Source organism: Puma concolor, chromosome A2, assembly GCF_028749965.1.
Source record: "Puma concolor isolate L17-30 chromosome A2, mPumCon1.1.hap2, whole genome shotgun sequence".
NCBI classification, from domain to species: domain Eukaryota; kingdom Metazoa; phylum Chordata; class Mammalia; order Carnivora; family Felidae; genus Puma; species Puma concolor.
Window position 1 is genome coordinate 132703221 of NC_141668.1, and position 23636 is coordinate 132726856.

The window sequence follows — 23636 nt, forward strand, 5'->3', positions numbered from 1 at the left end:
TTTCCTTGCTGGTTGTCACCTGGAGGCCACTCTCAGCTTCTAGAGGCGGCCCATGTTTCTTGCCCAGTGGCCTCCTCCACCTGAGGCCAGGCGTGGTGCATCAAAACTTTCTCGTGCTTTGAGACTTTCTCCCTCTCTGGTTGCTAAACACCAGTATAAACTCCAAAATGTAAACCCCATGTGATTTTTTTTCAGGCCTGTTTAGATTATCTCCCTCTTCTAAGGTCAGCTGATCTGGGACGTTAATTACAGCCATAAAATCCTGCAAATCACCGTCTTGACCACATTTCGAGGGAATATCTGGAACGAGGGGTAGGGAGGTAGGACATCATCTTAGCATTGTGCCTGCCACCAAAGCATTGCAGCATTTCAAAAGAAACGGGGACCGAGTCTAAGGTATTTATTTTTCCGTAGAAATTACATAAATTCCTTTATGCTTTTCGAGTTTTTTGCCACCACAGTGCATTTTATGTTTCAGGCCATTTGATTGAAAGCATATTTGCAATCTGTACACATCTTTTGCCTTAAAAGGATTGAAAAAGAAAAAAAAAATCTTTTTCAAAAGGACTGAACAGACAGTATTATTGAACACAGTTCACCATAAGCCGAGTTATCTATCACCCAACTATTCATAAGTTCATCTTTTGGCATGTTTCAACCTATAATTTTTCAGCCCCAATGGTCCATCTCCTTGAACCTCTTCTCTCTGCTCCTTGGCTGTTTGATTCCTTCTCTGCTTGGGACTCTCATCTTAAATATCACCTTCTCATGGATCGTCTTCACAGTCTTATCTAGAGTAGGTTAGAAAAGACAAGTACATGAAACTGTGCTTTTGTTAAGGATTCCTCTGTTGTGGCTTTCTTTTTTTTTTCCCTTTTTGTTATTTATTTATTTTGTGTGTGAGAGAGAGAGAGTACGTAAGCAGGGGAGGGACAGAGAGATGGGGGGAGACACAGAGTCCAAGGCAGGCTTCAGGCTCTGAGCTGTCAGTACAGAGCCCGACACGGGGTTTAAACTCACAAACCACGAGATCATGACCTGAGCCAAAGTCAGACACCCGACTGAGCCACCCAGGCACTCCTGTTGTGGCTTTCTATTTCTGGATTTGTGGGTTGCCAGTGTCTTATCTCTAATTTCTGTTCGACGCTAAGCCTTTGGAAGGGGCACCTTCATAGGCCCAGTGTCTAGACTGTGCTTGGTACAGAGTATGCATCAAAAATTATGTTTATTTGATGTGTAAATAGAAGGTGTGGCCTGGTACTTGGAGAAGGGTAACTTTAACATTCATATTGAGAGGTTGCTAGAGTAGTGAACCAAGTCTGTCACAAAGTCACTGGTAAAGCATTTATGGTGTGAAAAGCACCCGATTGACAGTCATAAAGCTCTTGAAAGAAAGAGAGGAGACTCTACAAATGGTAGAGTCAAAGTGGAACGATTTCCACATTCTCTTTTGAAGCATGCAATGCCACTCGGTGAGAGGTGGGTGCTGAGTCTTTAGGTCATGGACCATCTGATATTTGGATCAGGTCTTCCTGCAAATTCTTGTTGCCCCAAGATAGGAGCCTCTTGGCCCCCAGCCCTCCTCTGAACACTTCCTCTCTGACTTCTCCTCAGCTTCACCTCCATCCCTAAGCAGTCGTACACCCACTTTAGAAAATGTTTCTCCTTGGGCAAATTCGACAACCTCCCTGAGCCTTGTTTTCCTCCTCCATAACATGGTTATGGCCACTCCTACCTTGCATGATCATTAGAAGGATGGAAGGGTAGTGAGTGCAAATGCCTGGTACCCCCTGAGGTGGATAAATGCCATTTCAGTTGTTACTAGACTCCAGCATGTTCTGTGGATCTGATGTGGACTCGAAATGCTCATCTTCATGACAACTGGTTTTTGGAAATCATTCAAAAAGAAGGTTATAGTAAATTATAGGATTATCAGAGATAATATCCTATTTAATTGATTTTTATCATCATTATACTAAAGACTACCTAGTTTCAAATCTATAGATTACAATAAATGCATTTCACCTACAACTATCTAGAGCACAATTTGCCTTTTTTTTTTTTTTTTTTTTTTTCTTTTCTAATGATTCAGAAGGCACTTCAGAGCCTTGTAGTGCCTCTGGGTTTTTATTATGAATTCCAGTTAGCATTTTATTATAGTTGTTTAGAAGTGTTGGTTGCTCTCAAGTTCTAGAAAGCAACTTCTAGGTAGAAGTTCACCTTTTCTCATTCCTTAACACATGATCTACAGGTTGTTTCTTTCCATAAACACAGACCCCCCCCCCCCCCCGCCCCGCCTTCCCCGGTTGCTTGCCTTCTTGGTGGTGAGGACTGTCCTGCTGTGTGGTTTGTGCTAGGAAGTCATACAACCAGAGAAGTCACATCCCTGGAGCCAAGAACAACAGTCAGTGGGCTTCGAGGAGTGCATTTGCCATAAAGTACCGTAAGTTGTTCAGAATCGGTCAAGCTGTTATCACATTTCCGATGAGACCGTTTTAGAGAACAACAAGGGCAGGGTAGATCAATTTACATTTCTTTTTCTTCTGTCACTGGAAAAGAACATATTTGATGAATTCTCAAGGCAGGTTAAATAGTAACAGCAAATGTGGGGAGGGAACAATTGAGGCAGCTTCTGCTGTATTCATTCTGGGGAACATTTGTACCCTCAAAGCTGCGTTCTGATCTTTGTATTTATTTTGCCTGCCTTTCCTCCACTGAGTGTGATCTAGAGAAGTCAATGCATTGCATGACAGAAGCGTCAGAAAACTGTATTTCTGAATCAATTCCTGCAGTGGGCATCCAGAACACCCTGCCCCTAATTAGCTGGGAGAGCTTGGACCGTTGATGCAATATCTCTGCCTTAGCTCCCCATTCCTTCTCCTGTAAAATGGGGCTATTCCTTTCCTATCAGAGGGCTGTGATAATAAAGGCCATGTCGTGTTGGTGTGAAAAAAAAAATTTTTTTTAAACACCATGCAAATGTTTTCAGTTTTATTTTAACTCAAATCAACATGCAAAATCAAGATGCCACCGTGGTCAAAGTTGTAGGCATCGGTTCATCATGTTTCTGGGTGAAGTACGTGAAAGTGATTATAGGTAATAAATATCTTTTTTTTTTAAACTTATTGCAGAGGCAGTTTTTCCACCGTTAATGAGGGTAATTTGACTTGGTTGAAGGATTGCAGTTCTTAAGAATTAATGCAGTAATCCAATTCAAAGATTTAAAGAGATCTAAGATTTTTCACAGATCGTGTGCAGTGAATGTGCTCCTATCACATAGCAGCTAATGGACTTGAACGCCAGTCTGTCATTTACTGTTCCCTCCCTGCACAGCAGCTTTGCCCTTGGTAGTGAGTATACTTTCCAAGCATTGCAGGTTATTTAGAAGTGTGGTACATTTGTAACACTTTTGAGAGATAGTATCCTATTTCCCACAGCCCCTAATTACTATAAAAACTGGGGTTATCTTTCTTAATTACATGTTTGAATCCTAATCTGCTAAGGTCTGAGGAATATCAGGCTCAGAGTAGCTGCCTTCCTGCCTTTTTTTTTTTTTTTTTTTTTTGAGGAGGGCTTTTTCTTTTTTTTTTAATGTATTTTCAAGAAGGAATTCATGTATCATTGTATTCATACGTATAGGTTAATTCACGTGAATACAAAGGTTACATGCGCGGTATTCATAACTTTCCATTTTTGATAATGATGTATTATTCACAGCTAACAATATTTTGTAAAGCCTTATTTGTAAAGGATGTTGGAAATGCTCTTATTTCCCGATTCCATTATGTTCCCAAATATTAAAAATCCCATTTTGAAGCAATTAGAAGCATTCACTTCCCTTTCCACGTGTGCTCTGCAGACAGCGTCACCATACTGTGCACACAGGAACCTTTGTTCCTTAATTAGAAAAAGGACTAGAGCTCATTAATTGTGGTTCCAAGTGATGTCTGCTCGAACGTCGAGGCAATCATACGTGGCAAGGAAAGACCGGGCCCAAATCTGGGAGGCTCTCAGCTCTCGGGCAGTTCTCAGAACTGTTAAGAGATAAACAGCCAAGGGTCCTTGGAGGGCTGTCCTCCCATCCTGGGCTGTCCCTAAGGCCTGGCCAGCTGCTCATTAGTTTTAAAGCCATGGAGATTTCTGTGCTCACAGGAGGAGGAGAGGGGAGAAGGGACCATTTGTATAGAAATCTAGACCTTTGCCTCTGTCCAAGGCCTATCACCTTAAGACAAAGACAGGTCAAGGTCAGGAATCTCTTGGGTTTTTGTTTGGGGATTTTTTTTTTTTTTTTTAATGTTAGTGGACCCCATCTAGATGCATTTAGATGTTATCGAAAGCGAGTAAATTGCTGGCCAACTGATAGAAGACAGTTATGTTTTATAGGCTGATTTTCACTGCTGGCTTCAAAACATCGGAGGAATTGCAAGAGTTTTGAAAGCTAAAACTCCCAAACTGAATTGGCAAAGCCTTAGGCCCACATCAGTCGTCAGCAAAGAGCCCTCATTTCCACAACAACTACAGGCATTTCTGCAGCCTCCAGGAAGCTTCCTGCATTGAAACGTTCCCAGAACATCTTAATAGTGCCAATGGCGGACTCATCTCACTGGTCCAGGTGGAGGTTCCAGAAAGCAGGGAAGGGGACAGCCTCGGTGAAGATCTGGGAATGCACGAGCCATGTCTTCCTGTGGCTTGGCTGGGCCAGCAGGGGAATACTGAAATAAAGGGTAGGAAGAATAAAGCAACCTGTCAGTTTGAAAGCCGGAGAATGGAAAGCAGAGCAGTCAGTTTGAGGGTCAGTTCACTTGTCTTTGGAAAGGTTTCTGTTCAGTCACATCCACCCTCTGGAAGGACAGGAACTCAGGACCCACTAGGCTAGTCTGCGGTCCTCCCGTGCCATGCCACCTGTCAACTCCTTCCTCCATTCTTGACTTCTCTTTCTATCCTACCAAAGGATAAATTGCCTTACCCCCACTGGTGCTAATGGAAGACGTTATTCACAAAAGGGAGTGCTTCATAAAGGTAGCAGAGATCTGGCAGGTGGAGGCCCAGCACCCTTTCCCCTGTGCTGATAGTGGTCAAAAGAGGTGAACACGGAAGCAACTAGTATTTCCCTAAAATGTTCTGCCATGTAAAGAGACATGTCTAGCTAGCATTATATATATATATATATATATATATATATATATGTATATATATATATATATATATTTCCCCCACCAGTAATTTTTTTTTATGTTGCATTTCTCAGGGAAAGAAAAAAAATAGATTTTAAAATGTAAAAACCTGTTCTTCAATTGAGTATGCAAAAATCTCATTGCAGTATTTATTCCAAACCTGCTCTCATAATGTTCAGTCAAGGAGAAAACAGCAAAAAACAGTTGTTGATGGACTTAGCACAGAACTGGATTAAATAAGCATTAGTCTACTGAAGCTGATTACAGGAATATGAAAATGCAGTATCTTAATGGTACATATTTTTATGTGGCAGCTCAGTTGCCTTTCATTTTGCAGCTAATATGTCTATTCTTATGAGTCATTTACTTCTTTAATTACCTTTTGCAGGCAAGGCACCATGGTATATTAATGTGAATGATTTTTACTGCCAGTTTATCATACAATGCCCCAGAAGTTGAAAGGCGTAATTGACTTAGAAGAACAGCTCATGAAGGAAACAATATTTAGTTGACAGTTTTGCTTGTACTCTCTGTTGACGTTTATGAGTTTACACTATGCTAAAGGAGTAATAAACACAATTTTCTTTCAATAACAGGAAAGGGTAGCTCCTAAAATACGTTTGTGGAAAGCACATTTGTTCATTTCTTGAATAATATGAAAATAACACATTTCTAGTGATAAGACCTCTCAGATTGCCAATTGAATTAAACCTTTGAAGGTGCATTTATAACCTGTCTCGGAGCATTAGGAGATATTAGGGTTCGTGCGACTGAATCGATTTAATGAATATTTAAATTATATACAGATTTGGATAAATCATATTTAAATCTAGGTGTTAGGGGTGAGGCTGTTGGGTCTTGTCCGCCCGATTTCCGGAGGGAGGGGAGACAGGAAGGGAGCTTGGGAATGGTCTGAAGGGAGATTTTCTTTCTCCGAAGGGAGGGGAAGTCTGACAGTGTATTTTGGGAAAATAAAAAAGAAGGCAAGGCACAGTCAGTACAACTCCTTATAAGGTCTGGTCTTTGAACAGTTAAAATCAATAGTAGGGAGGGTCCCTGCCCTTCTGGTGTCTGGATGGTCCCTTGAGTTGACTTGGGCAGTTAGCAAGTGCCAATTTGTTTCAGCCATCACTTCCATGGTCCCCTTGGCCCTAAGCGGGCTCACCGGCTCTGGGCAGGCCCAGCTTTGGCACATCGGTTTAGAGGGAGTTAAACTTTTCACAGTTTTCTGGATTGTTTGCAGTTCAGTCCTGTGCAGCATAATGAAAGTTTTCTAGCCATCTGTTGTTAAGCTGGCGGTGAGCAAGGCCAGTATATCCAAACAAAGTTCTGGCCTGCTGTAAACTGAACCTGTCAGTTTAGCATAGCTTTGCTGACCCCTCCAAGGAACAGGGCAGCCCTTGGTACCAGGCACTCACTGCAGAGAGCTTTCAAAGGGGAACTATTTGGGGGGTGGGGAGTGGGGGCCTGTTTACTTTTCCCTCAGTGTTCCTCTCACTGGATTGGACCAGTTTATACTTAATCTTTATGTGGATAAAGGGATATTCGTCCCCCACCTCCGTTTTCAGAGCGGGAGGCATTGCTTCTTAATAGGGGACTGTAACTTTTAGGACAAGGTGTGAGTGTCCATAAAACAGTGTGAGGTGGCTGTGATTCGCAAGGATGTTCTGCGCGGTTATTTTTGTTTCATTATTTTGTCTTTCAGTGTTTGGGAACAAATAGTCCCAGGCAATGCAAGGTCCTGTATTTATTATTACCTTATACAACTAAAAGTGTTTCAGAGCTTTCAAGGGGCTTTCTTGCCCCTTTCCTTCTGCACTTTGCGTTTTACCAGCAGAAGTTAATACGTGGCATAATTTAGCAGATTTGACAGTGTTCCCAGCTGTGTGGGGTGTTACCTGCTTCTCTGTTCTCATTTGCAAGGTGTATCTATTGCTTTTAATTGCCCAGCTTAACCATAAAATAATTTCATTGTTTCATGGTGTTTTTTTCTTTCCATAGTGAATGTCTAATTCCTGCTTCCCCCTTAGCAGTGTTTCCTTGACTCTGTATGAAATATTCCTATACGTTACCTGTGTGTTTACACACACCGCCCCCCCCCCAACATTTACCTAAGCCTCCCCCTAACCCTTGTCGGTTTCCTCTTGCTAATGACACCTTGTAGGTGCTGTTGTATTTTTATCTTGGTCTTGCTGTAGTATATTTCCTGTCCAGCATTGGTTACATTTGTGCTGTGTTAAGAGAGGGCTCTGGGGAGCCATTGTCAAACCTCTGTATCCATCTCAATTCATTAAAATATCCAGGGAGAATGGCCACTGTCATTGAATAACTATGTCTACCACTCCCCTGGCTGCCTTAGCCCCCGAGAAGAGAAGTGGGCCACAGTCCCACACAGTAACAAAGGGAGGAGGCACCAGAAGGATGCGTGTTTGTCTTGTGCACCAACGTGAGAGGGTTTGGGTTCAACTTTTACTGCAAACAAGGAATCTACAAGGGTCACGAATTCTATAAATGGCAGGGAAGGGGAACAGAAGAAGCAGAGGAACAAACCAGGAGATGCAGGGCTTCCCCTTTAAGGGACAGGGAGTGCCGTGCTGCAATGGTGAAAATATTCAATTTAAAATTTAAATGAGTGCACTTACTTGGAAATACCATACAGTCATAATCTGTTTGTAAGGTGACTGACACATAAAGTGCTTTTTTGTTTTAAGGTAAAAAAATGTATTCGGGGTAGAGTTTCGGGTGTAAATGTCAGGTGCAACGTAACGTGTACTCACTGCAAGAGTCAAGCAAATAACCTTGGCATTTAGGACACTGCCTTTTAGAACATGAAATTGTATTTTGTTGTGCGTCTTTTTTTTTTTTAAGGAGGCCTACATTAAGGGGTCACCTATTAGCTATGTTTTTGCTGTCTTAAACTCAGCCCTTCTGTCTATTAAAATCAAACCACTGTGTAAACATTCCAGTGTTGTTCTTGGTCTCTACAATGGCCACGGGGATCAGGTTTCACCTGCCTGCACATCTTCAAGCAATTAGAGCAATTAGCGTGAAGCCATTTCACATTCAAGGATTCAAGGTCTATAGTGACATTCAAGTCCAGAAGTCTGAAAGGGAGAGAGGAAAGGGCCTAGAGCATGGCTACTATTCCATGGCCCTGAGCAGACAATTTCTCTTTTAAAAATGGTAGCTCTTTAATGATATTATTGTGAGGTTTTTAAATGACATACCAAAAGTTGTATATATCAAAAAAAAAAAAAAAGAAACCACCAAACCCAACAGTCACTGAATTACACTAATGAAGGTCTTTATACATGGCAGATTTTTTAAAAAGACTCTCAACAACCATGAGATATGGAATGTTGTTCCTTGCCCCAGTGTGGTAGTGACAGCATTCTTTGTAGAGGAAACTGTTTTAGAATGTACAAAGGAATTAACATTCCGGGTTGTTTTTTTTTTTTTTTTCATGGTAAACCTCCCTGTTTTGGGTAAATGTAGTAACTGTAGCCACACGGGATATTTAGTCCAGAGATTTTTAGAGTTAAGTATTAAAAGTGACTTTTTTTTTTTTAAGGTGAGAGAGGAATAGCGGCATGACTTGAACACAAGGAAGTGGGACAGTTTAAAGATCAGTAATCAGCTTTCCCAAGTCAGCTGTGTAGGCTTGCAAGAGGGTAACTTTTAAGAACAGTTGTAGAATCCAGTAGGGTTTTGTTTTGTTTGCTTGTTTGTGTTTTTACATTTGTAACTAAGTTACCCAGGAATCTTGTTTGCATGAGGCAAGCCCTTAAACTGATTACATCTTTTTAAATAGGTTAGTGCATTTTTTTAAGTCCACATTTTACTGTTGATTTATTATGCAAAAGGAGGGGGAGGGGCCAACTTTAAAGACGCAAGGGGCTGCAGGAGAAGATCGGATCCGAGGTCCCAGGAGGGCAGGTGGCCTGAGGAGGAAGGGAACCCACCATGGGCTAAGTTATCATGTGGAATTCTCTTTCCCTTTAACCTGATGCCGCCCATTCACACACAGTGTGTGTTAGCAAACAGCTCTGAGTACAGAATTGCTGCGAGTTACCTTTTCTTCAGGTGTACTGAAGAAGCTCATTTTGAGAAAAAGTAGTTGTGCGCCTCTAAGACAGATCTGGTGATAATTCCCTTCTGGAATTGCCCTAGTTGGCTTCCAAGCACTTAGGTGTGAGCACTTCTCTATCTATAGGACTGAATGCATCTATTTTTGTAACTGAGGCTGGAGCGTGTGTGCTCATTCAGTAACTAGCCATGTCAGGGAACTAGACTCCTTAGAGCTCTGTAGCCCCATCTCGAACTACTTAGAGCCCTTCTCTGGCGAGATGCTCTTCCTGACCGCCCACTTGCATGGCGCCCAGGCTGTGTGTCTTTTGAAACTGCACTGCAGAGCAGATGTAGGGGATGCTAATAAATGCAGCATGCTGGACCCCGAGCAAGGTAAGGGCCTGCCTTTTTCCCCTGCCTGTTGGAAATACATGGCTAGGAAATCATTCGCAGCGCGTTTATAACGGGACCAGCTGAGTTAGACGGGAACATTTGAATTGGCTACTCCACCCTTCCTAAAAGTGAAGAGGCAGGAATGGAAGTGCTGTGGGGCTCAAAAGGGAGGTGAGGCAGTAAACCAGATCTTTCCCATTTTTTTCTTTTTCCTAGCCTGGTCCTCTGTTTCTGTGATCTGCCTTTTGAACTGTTTTTGTGGCTGATCAGTTCCACCTAATATGTCTCTTGATTTCTGCTATTGTAATACTCAGGCGACATGCTGTTCTCTTCATTTTTATAAGCTTTAGATGCTTCTGCCTGTCATATTCTGGCGGTTTATCTTCAGCGTCTGGATTTGCTTTCAGACTTGAATGTCTATCAAGCTGCCGTTGCTTTGAATGTGAGATCAAAAGAAGATGAATTCCAGTAAAAAATTTCCTTCCATGAAGAAAAGATTGGGGCCTATGTAAACATCCCACTGACAGTTCCCAATGAGTTATTTTAGCCAAGTATTAGCACCTGGATGACAGACAGTCCAGCATTCCATGCTAAATAACAAATCAGTTGCTTCCGTGGCAGAACATTGCCACCACAGCAATACATTTTCAGAAGGAATCCTTTTCTTCCTCCTCCTCCCCTTCCCCCCTTTTTCTTTTCTTATTGAATATGGCTGTTCAGCTGCTCATCTTATTTTTCAAGCTGACTTGCTCTGCCTTTAGCGGTTTACTTTTCTTTACAGTATCTGTCAAGTTACTCGGGTGACGGAAGACAGGACTTTGATAATTAGTTTGGGGCGGGTTAAAGAGTGTTCGAGTAGACAAGCTAGGCATCTGGAGATAAACAGGTAGTTTGGTTGATTGCAGAGAAGGAAAATGTAAGAGGAAAAGCAGCAGAAGCAAGATCAAGGGCATATCCCAGGAATGCGGGACGATATGTTCTTTAAAAATACATGTGACAAATTCCTCTAAAGTCTGCAGAATCTGAATTTTCTTCCTTTCTTTCTTCCCTATTTTTTTTTTTAAAGCATCCTGCCTATGTAAATGTCACCACAAAAATATCTCGAGAGCAGGTTTCCCAAAAACCCTGCCTGTGTGTATTCGTCTGCGAGAGTGAGCTGTTTGGCTAGGGCTTGGTCTGGCCGGGGCACACGTTTCTGATGCCGTGTCGCTGCTTGCAGACCTGGAGTGATTTAGATACGTGTAGCATTAATAGATTTCTTTAAGCGCTAAATGCAACTTTGAAAATTACCTGCAAGCTCCAACTGATCTTTCAACTTTGAAAGTGAAGAATTACTTGAGGAATTCTTGTGGTTTCTTTGTCATTTAGTGAGAGCCCAGCCAGCTACTGTGGAGGCAAAGCGTCCCTGAGGTTGCCTACAAAGGGCAATGTTCCAGTGTGCTTTCTCCTCAAGTGTGCTTCAGCCGCACAGCACTTCCTGTTTATTCAAACATCTTTTTTACCACTCGGCAACCCCCGCTTCACAGAAACAGCCAGAACCCATCTACAGCAAGAAGACGGAAATCCAAAGGCAGACAGTGCGAGCTCACTCCGTCAAACTCTTCATTTTCTCTGTAAGTGTCCAGAGAAAGGAAAAAAAAAAAAAAAAAAAGGAACATTTTGCTGGGTTAAACTTTTAAACTCGGGATCCGCTTCTGCGCATTCTCTGAAGGGCAAAATGAGATGTTCCACCTTGTTTACTGCTTTCTCTCTCTCCCCCCCCCACCCCTTCTCTCTCCATCAAAAGCCGTTTTCTTTTTAGAGATTTGAGAAGACCGTTGGTTGGTTCTAACTCCTTGTGAATCCACTCTTGCTTTCAAATGGGTCTTGGGATATAATCAGCTAAGGAGGCAGCCGAGTGTCGTCAGGACAGTTTTACAGGCTTGAACGTAGATGAGAACTCTCTCTGCCGATGTGTGACTTTGTTTGGTGTTGCCTTCTTTTTCTTCCTGTTATCACGAGGGGTAAGAGAGTCCAGGGATGGTGCCTTTGTAATTCTGCCTCTGCACAATTGTCCTGTGATGTTTGCATCATGACACCGTCATCACTTGTGAATCGGTCTTGATAATATTTGTACCAATTTCATGCCAATAAAAGTCAGACTGCTGAAACAAGCATGGTCATTATCTCACTCACACTACTATTGTTTAAACGGAGTGGGCTGCGAAAGGAAAGAGAAAGCCCGGCTCACTTTCTGCGATGCTTGTTAACTTTGATGTTGGAAAGCTCTTTTCAAAATTCTCATTGTGGGTAATTAGTATGGCAGGAAAAGCCCTCGGACCTGGGCTGCTCCCTCCCTGTGTGGAAAGAGCAGTGAGATCGCTCTTTCAGTCCTTTCTGTTGAAATGAGTTTCTTAACACATGGTTTGACATTTTTTTTTAAAGGGTTCCACCTTTTCCTGTCTGATGTCCTCGCCCCTTGAGCCTCCCCCACCTCCCTCCACGCCCTTCCCCCAACCCTGACCCCCAACTTCACTGTAATTGGTAAGCCAGGTGCTAATTTTTTTTTTTTTTTTTTAACTATGTACCGGTCAGGGAATAGACAGGAAATGGAAAATTAGCTCTTTTGATCTTAAGGGGATTGTTATTACTCCGAACCTTGTTTGTTAGTCCCCAGACTAAATATCCTTAAATTTTATTGTCTAAAACAGCATCTGTAGAATAGAGAAAGAAATGAGCTCTCTGGTTGTCTGAACCTCTAATCGAAGAAATATTTAAATAAATAAGTGCGCCTATGTATGGCTATTGCTGTGCTGCGTTTTTTTTTTTTTCTTAATGTTCAGAAGTTGTTCTACTTTGCAAGAAAAAAATTAGGTTTGTGACTGCCTTAAGGACAATTTGTTTAACAGTAGGAGTAATTGCAGGGAGAATGGAAAGAGTGACTGAAGGTATTTACTCAGATGTCAGTGTAGGTGTGGGGGCCGAAAACTCAGTGTGGGAACAGTGGGCTGCTTTTCTTGGTATCTCAGTCTATTTGATGACCATCAAATTTCCCAGCTCGCTGGCTTTGTTTTTTCTGGATGGCATGTTTGATTATTTATCAGAAGGGGAAGGGAGTAGCTGAAGCAAATAAACATGTGACCAAGTTCTGTTTTGTTTTCCACTCAGAAAGCCATGCCCTTTAACAGATATACAGAAAATAATAAATGCATTGTTTTATGATAAAAGGAAATTATATGTGTCATTTAAAAAAAAAAAAGGGCAAGTGTGTTAACCCTTAAGACTCAGGAGCCTTTTCGACTTCTGAGAATTTGCCAGGCATTTTACTGAGAATTAATCTATCGCGGCATATGATTTTATGGTGCAGGATTTCCCAGGATTAGCTGTTCAGCATTTAGGCTTTTCTAGATGCTTTACTTAGTTATGCCTGCCTCAGTAGCTCCACTTTTAAGTGGGGTGTGTGTGTGTGTGTGTGTGTGTGTGTGTGTGTGTGTGTGTGTCTTTTAAACAGTAATACCATTTGGTCAAATCAGTAGCTATTGCACTTTTGTTGAAGGCTCTGTTCTGACTTGAGATCTAAACATGAACCGCTCAGTTGAAAGAAAGCGTACCAGAGTTTCTGTGGCTGGTGTATAGCCTACTTTATTAGAGGCCAACTTCTGCTCCTCTCTTTAAAGGTGATAGGCAGATCCTGTAATGCAAATAATGACGTGTACCTCTCTGTCCCTCAAAAAACACCTTCTAGACTTCAATATTATGCAATGCGTATAATGATCTTCAGGATTGTTATCTCACATCGAGGCCTCCAGAGACCGAGGGGAGGGCTCAAATCTACAATGAATGCAGATTTTAACACAAGCACGCCAAAAACAGAATGTCGTCGTCGTTGTTGTTGTTTTAATTCTCAGGTGGGCTTTGGAAACCGTATGTAGACATGTTCTGTACTTACGCATGGGCTGACATTCGTGCGCACACCTGTACGTTTGCAATAACTAAAGGATTTTCTATAGGGGCTTCCTCTTTGATTCCTATCGTGACAAAGCGACGGGCATGATCCTAGCATGGTACCTAGCCCCGTCACATCAAGCCCTGTAAATCATAGTTGAAAATCTGCCTCGTTGCCTATACTGTTTTTGGAATGCGAATTGGAAACGTGCACACACAGGGATTCCCTCTTCATTGACTATATAAGGGAACAATGCAGCGGACGCTCACAGCACAGCCCCCACCAGCCTGGCCCTGCATGTATGTCCCTGGGAGCTAGCTTTGCTCCAGAGAGGGCAGCCATGGGACCCGTAGCCTTTCTGCCTCCTCTGGTGTCATCTCAGGTGACTCTCCAGGAGGCAATTGGGTTGGATAATCATACCTTGTACTCGCACAGAGCCCTTTGTCTGGGAAATCAAAGTGCCTGACTAATGCTAACTCGTTAATACTCAGAACACCCTTGGGACATAGGTAGGCTGCAAAGATTATCCCACTTTTGAGGTGGGAAAACGTCCTGTTGTTAAAGCAGTTTACAACTTCCGGGTGTATCTGTACTTAATGGTCAGGCTAGACCTGAATGGGTATGATGCAGGTGCCATGGGAAGCATTTTCCCTGTGCCATGCTCGCCCCGACCACAGGCAGTCCCATGAGAAAGTGTTTTACCATGAAGAAGCCTTACTGGAAAATGTAGCTAGTGCGCGGTACTGATGGTGGGGAAGGAGGAGCCAACGAAGACCGTCGAAGCTTAGTTTGAGTCTATTTAGGATCCAGTGTAGGATTTTGTCCTTGTTGTTTATACGATACGGCGTGGGCTGAAATGTTAAATATTTGTTTTATTTCACATTCACTCGATATGATGTTGGCAATTTAACTTCCACAAGACTCAAGTTCTTTTGTTCTTTGCAAAGACACAGACTCCTGCTCATTGGCTGTGCAAGATTGAGTCAGAAGTTACTCTGTAGTCTCCCCCTTTGGGGGCCAAACAGTTGAAACATAGTGTTAACCCTAGATGTTACTATGTGACTCTTCGGTTCTGGTGTGTCTTAAGCCTCCCTGAAACGGTTACTAAGCATAGTGAAAAAATTAGTCATGTGCCATTTGCTGTTTAAAGTCTTCGGCTGAAAGCTTTTTCAGACATCTCTAGAGTCGGGTGGTAGTTTTTAGGTTGTTTGGTCCCCAGTACTGTTGGTTTGAACCTGAATGTAGAAATTAGATTTGAAAACTCTCTCTTAAAAATGTGTTTTTAATTTTAAAAAGTAATTTTGAAAAGATCCTAAATAATGTGATTCCAGGGTTGCTTAAGAAAATTACTTTCCTTAAGCATACTTCCAAATGTTAACCTTATATCAATACATAGGTGATGAGGGGCGCCTGGGTGGCGCAGTCGGTTAAGCGTCCGACTTCAGCCAGGTCACGATCTCGCGGTCCGTGAGTTCAAGCCCCCCGTCAGGCTCTGGGCTGATGGCTCAGAGCCTGGACCCTTTTTCTGATTCTGTGTCTCCCTCTCTCTCTGCCCCTCCCCCATTCATGCTCTGTCTCTCTCTGTCCCAAAAAATAAATAAACGTTGAAAAAAAAATTAAAAAAAAAATACATAGGTGATGATATTACACTTTATTTTTTATTTTCCTAATTCATTTATGCATTTCCCATGTCTTCTACCATGAGATTATTACTTTCGTGCTCAATGATCATTTGTAAAGTGCTTTTCGAAGTCACTGAAGAATCACTTACCGAATGTCAGGTCCTAGCCTATGGGCCTTCCACGTACTAATTGTGATGTAGAAACTGTTATTTCCTCCCATTCTTGCAGGTGAAGAAACTGTGGCACAGAGAGGTTAAGTAACTTACCCAAGGTCACACAGCTGGCAAGTAGTAGATCTGGGGTTCAAATCAGGGAGAATGGGTTCGTATTCAGGTGGAACGACTGGTGGATGTTCTACCACCATATTTGCTGCTTCTGGATAAATTCGTTAATGTTTTGTAAAGCTAACTTCTGTTTCTTTGGAATTGTTGCGATGCTCTCAAGGTCAGTAATTCCCCCAAATTCCCAGAGAATCCTTATTTCTTCATGCATGAAGACTCAAGTTCCACCTTATGCTAAACTGTGGTTACTGGAAGTTCCAAAAACCATTGTCCCACCATGAGCACAACCCAGTGAACACAGCTGCCCATTCGATGAGCACAGTTTTGTTTTTAATCCCCTTTTTAAGGAAATATTTCTAATCCCTTGACCAGAGCACTGAAATCTTTTCTTTTGCTGTCTTCTATCTGTATCTGCAGTATATTCACATGTATTTATGTTTACATAAAAGATAAAAACTTCATATAGTTTCCTACAAAGTTACCTTTGTGGCTTGAATTCGTCTGAGCATTTCTAACTTTTCCCTTGAAGATCTGTCCTGTCAAGCAAGTACCTGTAGTTCTCTGTGAATGGAAGAATTCCAAATCCATGGATCCGTGGATTTCAGTGGCCATTTGGGGTTGTGTCATTCCTGAAGTACAAGTGAAGGGATTCTAATCCAAACTGCGTGGCCTTTGGCATATTATGTAAACGTTGTGTTTACGTCAAGCGCTTTAGAAGCAAGCCAGACCCACGGCTGGCATTCAGGGTTGGTGATCATTTTCTTGTTCACCACCAGCAGCAGCATGAGCATCATCATCTCCTGGGAGCTCCCTGGCTGGCCTCGAGGCAGCCATTCCTGCTGCGTTGTTCTTAGAGTCCAGGCAAGGCAGGCTTCCTTTAGGGTTTGGTGAGGGTCAGAAATGGCCATACTTGCTCAAGTGCCTTTGCCAGCGGAAGGAGCCCGGACTCATGGTTGCAAGCCATCTGTGTGACCATGGGCAAATCACAGATCCCCTCTTGCCCCCAGTTAGCTTTTTGTACAATCACTGCCGTCTGCCTTAGATTCCCTGTGGTTTTCTCATGGTCCTTGTCAGGAGGACAATGACTGGTGTGAGGTCACTGGGAAATAGGAATGTTTGCTTTACACAAAATATATTTTTGTATGTATGGGGTAATGTATTGTGGTAGTGTATTACATTTAGTAAGTAATGTTCACGTACAGGTATCTCGCTAAGGACTCTCCATGCACACCTCACGTAATGCTTAGAAATAGCCTCTCTGTTCCTGTTTCTGTATGTGCTCACTGCATCTAAAAATAACTCAAAGTAAATGAGATGATGTGTGTGTAATGTTGAGTACTTGTCTGTCAATAAATAGTTAAAAAGAATGCAACTTGTATTATTATCTTCCTCATCCCCTTTAACCAGGGACCAAGACGGTTTTAAGAGTATGGTTATTTGGAAATGCAAATCAAAACCACAGTAAGATAGTGCCTCATAGCTGTTAGAATGGCTGTTGTCAAAAAGATAAGACATAGCAAGTGTTGGCGAGGATGTGGAGAACCCCTCCCCCATGGATGGGAATGTGAATTGGTACAGCCACTGGGGAAGACAGCATGGAGGTTCCTCCAAAAATTAAATGCAGATGCATCACTTCCACTTCTGGGTTTTTATATCCAAAGGAAATGAATCACTACCTCAAAAAGATACCTGTAGTGCCACATTCGTTGCGGCATTATTTTACAATAGCCAAGATAAGGAAATAAGGAAACACTTACCCGTTGATGGATGAATAAAGAAGATGTAGTATGTATGGGCTATTATTCACCCATAAAAAAGAAGGAAATCCTGCTATTTGCAACAACACAGATGGACCTTCGGGGCACTGTCCTGGGTGAAATAAGTCAGAGAAAGGCAAATACTTTGATCTCACTTTTATGTGGAATCTAATGTAATCAAACCCAAAGGAAATACAATACAAGCAGTTTTAGGGAAAAGGTCGAATCGATTAATTTTTTAATTTTAATTTAAAAAAAAAATTTTAACAACTTTCTTGAGATAATTTTGACATAAAGAAATTGTATCTATATTAAGAAGAGATTGGTGATTGCCAGAGGTGGGGGACATGGGAGTGAAGGTTGTCAAAATCTACAAACTTACAGACAGTTATAAAATAAATAAATTCTTGGGACATAATACACAGCATGGTGACTGAAGTTAACCACAATGTATCATATATTTGAAAGTTGCTAAGAGAGTAGATCTTAAAAGTTCTCCTTTCAAGAAAAAAAAAAAAAAAACTCTGTCAGGGAATAGATGTTAACTTACTGTGGTAATCATTTTGAAATATATAGCTATAGATATCACAAAACATACCAATTATGTATATCTAATCTATATCTGTATATATAATCATGGAGTACACCAAAAACTATTAGAGTATTATATGTTAATTATATCTCAATAGAACTAAGAGGGGAAAAAGCATTCCGAGAAAACGTTTTTAAAAAAAGATTATAGCGGGAGGCACCTGGCTCAGTCTGTTAGGTGTCCGACTTCGGCTCAGGTCATGATCTCACCGCTCATGGGTTCGAGATCCACATCGGGCTCTGTGCCGACAGCTCAGAGCCTGGAACCTGCTTCGGATTCTGTGTCTGCCTCTCTCTATCTCCCCCTACCCCGCCCACACTCTGTCTGTCTGTCTGTCTCTCCAAAATAAATAAACATTAAAAATTGTTTTAAATAATAATAAAAAAGGATTAGAGTGTGGGCACCTTGGTGGTGCAGTCAGTTAAGCGTCCGACGACTCTCAGGTCATGATCTCAGGGTTCATGAGTTCAAGCCCTGCTTTGGGCCCCATGCTGTTATTGCAAAGCCTGGTTGGGATTCTCTTTTTCTCCCTCTTGGCCTGTCCCCACCCAACCTGCTCTCTCTCTCAGAAATAAATAAATAAGCGTAAAAAGATTATAGTGACATAATACCTCCCTCCTAACAAAAAGCAAGCAGTTACAGCAGAGTCTGAGAATCTGCAGTGGGTTAAAATAAACGTGGGCCAGCAACCGTGCTTGACCTGAAAGCCATGCCAGGTAGGTGGGGAGAGAAAGGTCTAATGTAGATGAAGGCAGAGAATGGATACAGGTGTCCAGGGCCCGAGCTCTGTGTGGACTTGGGCTAACTTGAGAGAAAACATCTTTGCTCTGACAGCTCACCCTCTCCATTGCTGGCATTAAACGCTCCTTTTGAAAAATTCCAACTTTGGCCCAGCGAAAGCAAAGAACGGGGTGCCTGTCCCTACGAGAGCTTGCGGGAGGATTGAGCATCTAAGGGCTGATGGCAACAGCATCAGTATCGCAAGAGCAGTTGATGAACTTGGACAGGTGAAGAGCTGAAGCACAGTGTGAAGGAGAACAGGAACCGCTGGGCCTGTTTCCCCTCCGGTCAGCCTGCTTGCGGGTTGCCGCACAGCCATAGGAACTCGGGGCCCTTCGGGGATCCGCGACCAGTGCCAGTCCCTTGGGTCAGAGGACATCAGGGAACGCTACTGCTTAAAGCAATTAGAATACAAGCAGAGTTTTTAGGAAGAGGTAGGATCGATTAATTTTTTAAGTTTACATTTTTTAACAACTTTATGGAGACAACTTTGACATAAAAAATTGTATCCATATTTAGGTGTTAGGTGTACAACTTGATATTTTTATACCTACGTCTACACGGTGAAAAGATTACCACGATCAAACTAACCTGTCTGTCGCCTCTACATTATTACCTTTTGTGTGTGTGGTGAGGTTTTTTTTTTTTTTTTAATGTTTATTTATGAGAGAGAGAAGGAGGGAGGGAGGGAGGGAGGAAGGGAGAATGAGTGGGGGAGGGGCAGGTAGAAGGAGAGACAGAATCCCAAGCAGACTCCTTGCCATCGGCCCGATGCGGGGCTTGATCCCACAAACTGTGAGGTCACGACCTGATGGGAAATCAGGAGTCAGACGCTCAACTGAGTGAGCCACCCATGTGTCCTGAGAAGTTTTAATTTAAGAAGTATCCTTGTAGGGGCGCCTGGGTGGCGCAGTCGGTTAAGCGTCCGGCTTCAGCCAGGTCACGATCTCGCGGTCCGTGAGTTCGAGCCCCGCGTCGGGCTCTGGGCTGATGGCTCGGAGCCTGGAGCCTGTTTCCGATTCTGTGTCTCCCTCTCTCTCTGCCCCTCCCCCGTTCATGCTCTGTCTCTCTCTGTCCCAAAAATAAATAAACGTTGAAAAAAAAAAAAAATTAAAAAAATAAAAAAAAAAAAAAAAGAAGTATCCTTGTAGCAAACTTCAAGCACACAGTACAGTATTATTAGGCACAGGCAGCATTGTGTCCATAAGAATTCCAGAACATATTCATGCTGCAGAACTAACTAAACCCTACTAACCCTTTGACCAACATCTCCCCATTTTCCCCATCTTCCAGTCTCTGGCAGCCATCATTCTACTCTCTGCTTCTTTGAGTTCGACCTTTTCAGATTTTGTGTATGTAAGTGAGATCATGCACTACTGGGAAAAGTAGAACTTAAATGGAGAAGACGCCTGAATGCCTTGTAAATGTGGACGGAGAGCAGGGAAGGCAGATTTGCAGATGTGGCCATGGCTCCAGGAGTCCTGGGAGTGAGAGGATCTGGTTGGAAAAAGCAGGCCTTTTGTGTGGGGAAAAGAGGCAGGTAAACTTATGTTAAAAGATGTGATACCCGGAAGAGGCCTCTGCCTTCATCCTGAAGGTAAAGTACCCGCATTCATCCTTGCGTGTTTGGCTCTCTGGACTGCGTATCTGTTTGCCAGAATTACCTGCAGTCATATTTGGTCTAATCAGTGACCTTGGTAGAATGTGGGTGTCAGGTTCTCGTGAGACAGTGTGTGTTTGTTTTTGTTTTTCTGTCCCAGCCGTTCCGTAGGTTTGTGACCTTGGGCAAGTCACCGAACCTCACCATCTCATGATTTTTCCACCCTAAATCAGTAATCATAAAGCCTTGCCCTGCTTCCCTCCGAGATGGTGGGGACACAAAGTAAGATGACAAGTCTAAAGCAACTAACTGGCATAGTGCTTCGCACACCGGGAGCATCGCAGTATGCTGTTTTTATTTTAGTGTCGTAAATGCAGGGAGTTATTACACTTGCTGCTCTGTTTCTAGATATTCCTTATTTCTTAAATCCTTAGACTAGTGTCATCTTTGCTATTTGCATTAACCGCTCTGAGAAATGTAAATTATTGGAGAGTATTAGGGTAACGACAACGACAACGATGATGATTTGGTCCTAGTTAACTGTGGCCAAGAGTGAGTAGTTCCAAATTTTAGATTCTTAGTCTGGTTTGGGCCTTTGCTCCCTTTCCACTTCTGTGTCTTTCTTTTGTCTTTCATGTCAGCTGGAATGTTGCCTCTACATTGCCTTTCACTTTTTGCTTCTTTCCCCAGCATTCAGGGAAGGGAAGGAGAAGGTATTTTGCAAAAGAGCAAAGCATCCATAGGGCATCCCAAGTGCGTGTGACTTGCGTTGCAAGGAGCAAAGGAGTACAACACCGTATTTGTTTGAGCAGGAACTAGTTTCGGTGTTAGTGGTAAAATCATAGGAAAGTCTACATTATTTTGAACGTGATTCTAGCCAGATTGTTCTGCAAGCTTCAAAAATAGCCGCGCTCCTCCTAAGGTACGAAAAGATCGGAATCTGGATTGTTCATAATGAGAGTTGCCGGACTGCATCCCCATAAAAGACAATTGCAGAAAACAACAGGTTAACACGGCCAGTTCATAGTTCCCTTATCCTTCCATTTGATCCCCATATTTTCTACTTTGGGAACTTGGAGAAGGAGTGGACTCATTTATTTATTTCTTTTTGGGCCCAGTCTGGTCCTTCCTTAACAAGGAGAAACGGGTTTGATGCAGCACCTAGCTTAATATTTTAGACATTTTCTAATAAACTTGACTTCTGTTTTATTTCCTTGCAACGCCAGTGTTGCCTACGGTCATGGCGCCCCGGGCTGTGGTCTTGCCGACTCGTTCAAGCTAGACAGGCTCAGGCTTGGGCAGTGCTTGGATGGAATCTGTCCAAAGACAACTCAGGTGCCGGAGACTGGGTGGTGGTGATTCAGCGTCTGGCACCGGCTCCAGCAAGGAGCAGCCAACCAGGGCCTCAACACGGTGGTTATAGGGCCCTATGTTAATAGGTGTATGGAGTAGGAGTATGGTGGGGGGCGGGGGGAGGTTTGTCTCCTCTTATAAGAGACTTCAAACAGACTTCCTGACTGTTTATAGCCATTAAACTTACTTCAGCTGATTTTGCAAGAGGATCGTAGATAGCCTTTTTCTTTTTGTCTCATGAAAATTCCTAACCTTTACCTTCTTTGGCGGTAAGTGCCCTCTACATGGAGACTTAAATAATCAAGGTTATTCATAACTGTAAGGAAATACAGCATTTTTTGACCCTGCTTCTGCCTCCTAGGTTTCCTTTGGGGCTGGGACTTGTAGTCGAATGCTTCCTCCTGTTTTGGGCCTTATGATGTTTCTCTGTCCATGTCTCCTGTACTTGGGGCATGGGATGGTGTTTGGGCCCCAAAACACTAATGCTGGCATATCGTGGTATGGTGCGGGAGTACAGCGGCACAATTCTTTCTTCTTCTAAACATCATCCCGGTTCTTCTAAACAACAAAAAAGAAAGAGAGAGAGAGAGAGAGAGGAAGGATGGAAGGAAGGAAGGGAGGAAAAGAGAAACGAAGGGAGGGAAGAAGGAAAGAGAGCAAGAGAAATAAAGGAAAGAAAAGGAAAGGGAAGGAAGAAAGGAAAAGAGAGAGAGAAAAAGAGAGAAAGAAAATACTGTGTCATCTTTTCTTCTAGGAAAACACACTCTAATGGATTGCCAACATTAAAAAATTCCTGACTTCAAACACAATACACAGATCTTTACATTATTTGCTACAATTTAAAGTTCCGGGTCTTCTAAAAAACAAAAAAGAAAGAACGAGAGAGAGAGAGAGGGGAAGGATGGAAAGAAGGAAGGGAGGAAAGGAGAAAGGAAGGGAGGCAGGAAGGAAAGAGAGAGAGCAAGAGAAAGAAAAGAAAGAAAAGGAAAGGGAAGGAGGGAAGACAGGAAAAGAGAGAGAGAAAAAGAGAAAGAAAGACAGCATGGAGCCTGCTTAGGATTCTCTGTCTCTGTCTCTGTCTGCCCCTCCCCTGCTAGCTCTCTATCTCTCAAATAAAAAATTAAAAAATTAAATAAAGCCAAAGTGAAGAACATAGGTGTTAAGTGTCACAGCAGTGATAAGCATCCTATGTGTAGCTTGAAGAACATAAAGTCATCTCAGTAAGGGTTTGGGAAGCCCCACTTGGAAAGTAGATCTAGAAGGTGGAGGTTCAGGTTAGCGTGGGACGATAAAGAAATGGTAGTGGTCCAGGTGGCAGAGGGATGCTATGTCCTGGCCTCATCTCTCCTTGTCCCCACGCGTGTGGGTGACCTGCCCTATGCCATACTTCCTTGTGCACATAGGACAGTGTGTATAGGGATCTTTGACTTTTTCATTTCCTGTCCTTCTTCATTTCAACTCACGCACGTCATGTTGGAGTGCTGTAGGCATGGTATTGTCTCTGGTCCAGTTTTTCACCCTGTCTGTCTAGATACTGTCTCATAAACTCATTTGCAAAGACTGTGGAACATTTTGAGGAATCCACCCCTATCTAAACGTCAGCTATTATGGAACGCCCTCAGAGTATACAGTACTTTCTCCAGCTGTTAGAACTCCGGGCTTGGATGAAGCTACATGGAACTTTTCCCTTCTAGGTCACTGATTCAAATCCAGTATCCCAGCTGATCTAAGGCTTTGCTATCTGCCCCACCTGCTCTTGGGGGGTGGGGGGGGCGGGGGTCAAGTCAAGTGAATCAGCTACCAGTGAATGTTCACACTCTACACCCTTATTTGCATTCTCATCAAGTGTAGACCAAGTAGTAACTGGTGCAAAGAGACTGTTTGATGGTTGTTACCCCCCATGTATTAAAATTTTAATTGGGGAAGTGGGTTGTTTTTTGTTTTTTATTTAGGACGCTAGTAACATGACTTGGTCTGTTAGAGTGCTTTCTTTCTTTGTATGTGTAATATTTACACAATCACTAGACCCGGAATCTTTCCTTGGGCAAATCCCTCGATGAGATTAGCTTACTTTTCCAGTTTCCTGTGATA

The 23636-nt window shown here is 42.7% G+C and overlaps 1 protein-coding gene across 11 annotated transcripts in view; it reads left to right on the forward strand.

Annotated features, from left to right (window-relative positions):
* Positions 1 to 23636, forward strand: part of FOXP1 (forkhead box P1) — a 512855-nt gene that overhangs the window by 324782 nt on the left and 164437 nt on the right. The window contains exon 1 of one of the 11 annotated variants that reach the window (XM_086697600.1): positions 9303 to 9635. The exons of 8 other annotated variants lie outside the window; for them this stretch is intronic. In XM_086697600.1, the coding sequence (XP_086553726.1) occupies positions 9600 to 9635 (36 nt within the window). In that variant the 5' untranslated portion in view covers positions 9303 to 9599. Of the gene's footprint in view, positions 1 to 9302; positions 9636 to 10839; positions 11249 to 23636 lie in introns of those variants that run through there. 2 more of the 11 variants (XM_086697599.1, XM_025921045.2) reach the window with 2 other exon arrangements.